Raw genomic sequence first — 5,832 nt, forward strand, 5'->3', positions numbered from 1 at the left:
ACCTATCCACTACGAGCCTCCCAAGAAACAAACATCACCCGATCAGACCATATTCCTACAAACCAAAAAGCAGGTGACAAAACCACGTTCTATTAGTTGTAACAAACGATTGTTTCAATGGTTCTATTACCATTTCAATTGTAAATGAGCTTATTTTCCACTGATACTCAGCCAGGCATAAAGTAATCCACATCATACATACAAATAGTGTGGGCATCAGGTATCACTATATTATATTCGTATTCACAACAACTTAGATATTATCATATCTCTGTACATACTCGGTCAAATCAGAAGAAGAAGAAGAAAATTGACTTTGAACAAACCTAGAACTTCAGTCTATTTGAAATGGTAGGAGTGCCTTGGAGAGGTGGTTGCCAGGTTGCCACACTTAGGTCGCTCCAAAGAGGTAACACTAGGAGAAGGTACGTACAAATGAAACCTCTAGTAGGTCTACGCCAACATTGATGCATTGCATCAAATTCTGCTACTTGTCTATACAATAGCTTTGCAACAATCAACTAGTGATCTACGAGTAGAATTTGTATGCCTTGGCCTCCATGATGATCTGCCTTAGCCCTCCAATGAGCCCAAGCACCATCAGCAGCACCCCACCAACGATGCAGAACTGAAGAGAATGGAAACACAAAAGATAAAATAAAATTGGATGATCAAATGAGAGATGTCTATTGCAGGCACACAGGATAATAAAGAAAGATACTCCCTCGGATCAATATTATTTGTCGCTCAAACGTATGTATCTAGACGGATGGAATACTAACTATTCATTCAGTTGATCTTACCCAGTTGGCACACCATGAGAGACTGAATACCCTGGGCTTGTAGACCGTGAGCCAGATGATGCAGGGAAGCTGGTCCGAAGAAGAAGTTAGTTCTGATTAGCTCTGAATTCATATTTGCTTTAATGGAATTGTAATGGAGCCGGATGGAATGCTTACGAAATAAGTTGTCGGCGCAAAGGCGAGCCCACCGAAGAATCCGATAAGCCCACCGAAGAAGGGGAAGGTAATGCCTATGAACATTGTGAATGCTGCACGGATTTGTATTCCGTTAGTCGTGTTTGTTTGGGAAGAACTTTTTTGGTTTAATTAGCTGCAAGGAATTGAGTTCACTTTATTGGAAAAAAAAAAGAGTTCACTTGTGAGAAGCGCATCAGGGCATTACCAACGAAGAGGCTTCGGGAAACCAAACGGAGCTTCCAACCGGGAGAGAAACGCATCTTCCTCACCAGCACCATCTCCATCATGTCGAACACCGGCATCGCATAAACCTGAGATGAGAAGGGTCGTCTCCCATGTTAAGAAAAGTCTTAATTATGTACATGTGGCATTAAAAAAACTAATGAATGAGTGAGTGGCTGGGAGGACGCGTACGTGTACCTGGTAGCTACCGATGACATGGACGACGACCATCATGTTGGCGGCGGCGATGAGCCACTTGGGCGTGTTGAGGGTGATGAGGATGTTGTCGTCGACGCTGTTGCCGAAGGCCCAATAACCGACGAAAGCAACCGGGAAGTAGCAGAGCAAGACGGTGGTGTAGGCCACGATGACGCCCTTCCACATGGGCTTCTTGGACGGCGTCTCCGCCGTCGACGGGATGGAGGCCTGGATCTCCAGCACGACGTTATGGCCTGAGAAGGAGAAGGCCATCTGTCCCAGGCCTCCCAGGAAGTCGAACACCATCCCCGGGGTAGTGGATGCCCGTAGGCTGTAGTCCACATCGTCCGCCTTCCCCTTGTGCACTGAGGCGCCCCAAGCAATTGTCGAGTAGCTGTGGCGTTTGTTTGTCCATACGTCCCAATGTGAGTGGCCACGTCTAGCTAGTTAGCTACTGTCTTCGTGCAGAATGAGTTGACGCTCAAATCGATGTATCTAAAACATCTAGATACATCTTTTTGAGGGTCAACTAATTCCATATGAAGGGAGTATTAATTATGGTTTTGACAAATTAGTTTCCCACGGTATGTACCAGATCGACATGAGGGCGGCGGCGAGGGAGATGGTGGCGATGGAGTCGAAGTTGGGGAGCTGGGAGATGACGAACTGGGCGGAAGCAAAGATCATGATGAAGTAGGAGAGCTTTATGTCCTTGCACCTGTCTTCGCAGACGAGGTCGTGGAACTTCTTGAGCGACTTGCCACCGGTGATCATGTACACGATGTCCAAGCTTATCTCGACGATGAGCTGCTGCGGCACGACGATCCACAACCCGAGCGTCTCGCCGAACGCGTACTGCCCCAGCTCGTGGTACCTGTCGAACCGCTTCCCGGGCACCATCTCGTGCATCTCCACCATCTGCCACAGCGTGTACAACGTCATGATCCATGACAGAGTCATCACCGCGACGCCAGGTCCCCTAAAACCATCAAACATCAGTGAAACTGATGACATGTACAAAATAGTAATACACAATATGGATGCCATTGGAGTTGTAGGTGATCCCATTTCCAGCAGTATGTATGTACCAGCCGAGCTCGGACATGGCGTAGGGTAGGGTGAGCACGCCGGCGCCGACCATGGCTGTGACATTGTGGAAGGCTGAGTACCACCACTTGCCATTCCTTGATGCCGTGACCGGGAGCCAGTCGTCGATCTTCCTCTCCTCCACAGTCCTCCAATCCTGCTAGTTTTCACCGTTGTTGTTAGCCATTGGGCATGAAATAATACAAAGTATGGTAGAGCTTATCACTGGCGGAAGGCATGTGAAATTATGTCCATGGCGGGTCTCCCGGGATCCGGTCCATTTGAGTTTTAGGTATATCCTTCTAGATTCAATCGACTTTCATTTTTTTTCGACAAAGGGTGGATCCGGTCCATTTCGACAAAGGTGGACTTTCATGATCTACGGAGTTTTTACAGGACCTTATCGGTGTTTTCTTCTCTAGGGCTACAATTTGCTTCGCACATCATGGCCGACGGCGTCTCTTGGTCTGCATCTGCGGCCTCCCGGTGATTACTTCTACAAGCTTCTTGGTTTCAAAAAGTTAGCTCCGCTGAGGCGGAGGCCGAGATGCGATATTGAGCTATGCTCGCAATGCGCCACTGATGGATGCAAGAGAAAGAAGACTTCAACACTCCCATGATTTTAAATGTAATTTTTTTATGGATGTGTTTGTAAGGACATGTAATACTTAATATATGACATTAGGCCTTTTTCAAAGAAAGAAAGAAAGAAAGAACGAAAGAAAGAAAGAAAGGACACAAATTAGTGTTTGTCTATACATGTTGTCATTCTTCCACTTACCTAAAGGGGTTCTACAGCGTCTCGGTTATTTTAGATCTAGATTTTTTTGGCAGTGTGATAATGAATCCAAGAAATATCGGCTGGCTAGGTGGAGTATATTATGCCGACCTAAAAGTCAAGGGGGCCTTGGAATCTAGGATCTTGAGATTAAAAACATCGCTCTCTTGAGTAAATGGGTATACAAACTACTCACCGAGAATGGAGTATGGCAGGAAATCATTCGTAACAAGTACGTGGAGTCTAAAGCCATTTCTCAAGTTCACTAGAAACCCGGTGATTCACATTTTTGGAGTGGCGTGATGAAGATCAAGGAATTCTTTTTCAATTTGGTACTTTCTCGGTTAGGGATGGTTCTAAGGTTCGATTCTGGGAAGACACCTGGCTGGGGGTCACTCCACTTATGGTGCAATAACCTAGCTTGTATAGGATCGTCAGACATAAATCGGTCACGATCAAACAAGTATTGGGACAAGAAAACCCTGATATTTCTTTTCGTAGGGACCTTATTGGGCCTCGTCTGGTAGCATGGAATGAATTACTCAATCGTCTGGAGGCCATTCAGCTATCAGGCGAACCAGACAAGTTTCGATGGAATTTTCATCAGAATGGTACCTTTTCAGTCAAATCCTTGTATGATGCAATGACCCACACTGATGTACCGGTTGATAACAATAAATTGTGGAAGCTCAGAATTCCCCTAAGAGTGAAGATATTCCTCTTGTTTCTAAACAGATGGGTCATCTTAACTAGAGATAACTTGGCACGACGCAACTGGCAAGGTAGCAAGACATGTGTCTTTTGCCAACATGACGAGTCCATCAAACACTTATTTTTTGAGTGTAAGTTTACTCGTGTAGTCTGGGCCATAGTTCAAGTAGCTTCAAATCTATATCCCCCACGCGCGTAACATGTTCGGCAATTGGTTGCGGGGTATCGATAAACAATTTTCAGCACATCTACTCGTGGGAGCGGCTGCCTTATGTTGGGCACTGTGGCTTACCAGAAATGATGTGATTTTTAACAATAAATGTGTTTCATCTCCTGTTCAGGTTATCCATGCGTGTACGCGATGGCTTCATACGTGGTCTATCCTGCAGAGGCCGGAGGACAGAGACATTTTTATGATGGCGTCTACACGGCTGGAGCATACAGCCAGGAAGGTTTTCTTTCAACATGGATGGCGGTGTAATCTCCGGATAGGAGTTGCCCCACCCTAGGCTGGACTGATTTTCTTTTGCTGTAAAATGATATTTATTTTTAGGCTTGTTGGACATGTTGGCTGTGTGCATCACGCTATGCAGAGTTCGGGCATTCTTCAATGTTGCTGTATCACCTCAATATATCAATTGAATGAAATATTCTTTATCAAAAAAAATAGTGTTTGTCTAGTGGCCAAATCAGGACTCAGGACAGAAAGAGGGAAGGCTCATTGAACAATGCTAATGTTGCCAGTAGGTGCGCAAAACAAAACAGTGTGTTTTAGTTAACTAAACTGCACATTTGATCATTGAGCCATGCTTAAGGAAAACAAGGCACGTGGAAGGGCCCACTAAAGACAAGTGATTCCTTTAAATTCACGCAAGTTGACTTGTCATATTGACTAAATGTCAAATTAGTCGGTGTCGTCGGATGCGTAATCAAGGCCAACTCATGGCAAAGATATGTTTTTTTTCTCTCTCTCTATCTAGGATGTATATATTCAGCTAACCACAATGATATTTCTAATACCCGCCAAAGATATTTAGTAGTAGTACATGGTAGTAATTGACATGTAGATCTTGGATTCGAGGGACGATTATCCACTGTAAAAAAATATTTCACTCTTGGGCCGCGCAGAATTTACACTTAATATGAAAGTACAACAAATTTTATTGTTTACTGAAAATAAAAATTCCTCAATTAAGGCAAAGCATCACATATCATACTGATTATGTGACCATCATCCATGGGGTATTTGATGAACATTCCATACGTTTTCTTTGTAAAACGAAGAAAAAGGTTAAAAAAACAAGCGAGTAGCAATATCTAGAATCCTGCATGCAAGTGGCATTTTTTTATTCAAAAAGTAACATTTTGCCTCCATTCTATTCCACTTTGTCCATCAAGGGTTTCTTTGATTCAAAGGATTTCTAAAATACGTTTGGAGAATTCTGTACCTATGATTTTTTTTACATGGGTTGTTTGATTCGTAGCACAACTCATAGGAAAATATTTTCCTTTGAATAAATTTATATCGGTTTACATAGGAAAAAATTTCATCCACTTCAACCTGATGTGCTAAATCCTTTGTTTTTCCGGTGCACAAAGAAACGTCACTACTAATCATAATGTACTGAAGATGGCATGTCATTCTTGTATTTATTTTTCTGTTCTGTGTTTTAGAGATCGTGCGAATCAAAGAGGCTCCTAATGTCCACCTCTAAACCTCCTTGTTTCACTCCTGTAGACAACTCTCTCTCTCTCTCTCTCTCTCTCTCATGAAATTAGCAACCGAAATTTGAACGAGGAACATTATTCCATCGGTAGCGAAACACTGCTGAGAAAATGAATGAAAACCAAAACGAC

The 5,832-nt window shown here is 43.7% G+C and overlaps 1 protein-coding gene across 1 annotated transcript in view; it reads right to left on the reverse strand.

Moving 5' to 3' along the window:
• Window positions 1-255: 255 nt before the first annotated feature.
• The window catches only part of LOC119368920 (lysine histidine transporter 2-like), a 6,089-nt gene continuing 512 nt past the window's right edge, over window positions 256-5,832 (reverse strand). Inside the window, exons 2-8 of the mRNA XM_037634028.1 lie at window positions 2,489-2,643; window positions 1,993-2,379; window positions 1,401-1,794; window positions 1,186-1,291; window positions 960-1,051; window positions 804-872; window positions 256-628 (exon numbers count right to left, since the gene is read on the reverse strand). Of these exons, the coding sequence (XP_037489925.1) occupies window positions 530-628; window positions 804-872; window positions 960-1,051; window positions 1,186-1,291; window positions 1,401-1,794; window positions 1,993-2,379; window positions 2,489-2,643 (1,302 nt within the window). The 3' untranslated portion in view covers window positions 256-529. The remainder of the gene's footprint in view (window positions 629-803; window positions 873-959; window positions 1,052-1,185; window positions 1,292-1,400; window positions 1,795-1,992; window positions 2,380-2,488; window positions 2,644-5,832) is intronic.

The sequence above is a fragment of the Triticum dicoccoides genome, chromosome 2B (assembly GCF_002162155.2).
Source record: "Triticum dicoccoides isolate Atlit2015 ecotype Zavitan chromosome 2B, WEW_v2.0, whole genome shotgun sequence".
Classification (NCBI taxonomy): Eukaryota; Viridiplantae; Streptophyta; class Magnoliopsida; order Poales; family Poaceae; genus Triticum; species Triticum dicoccoides.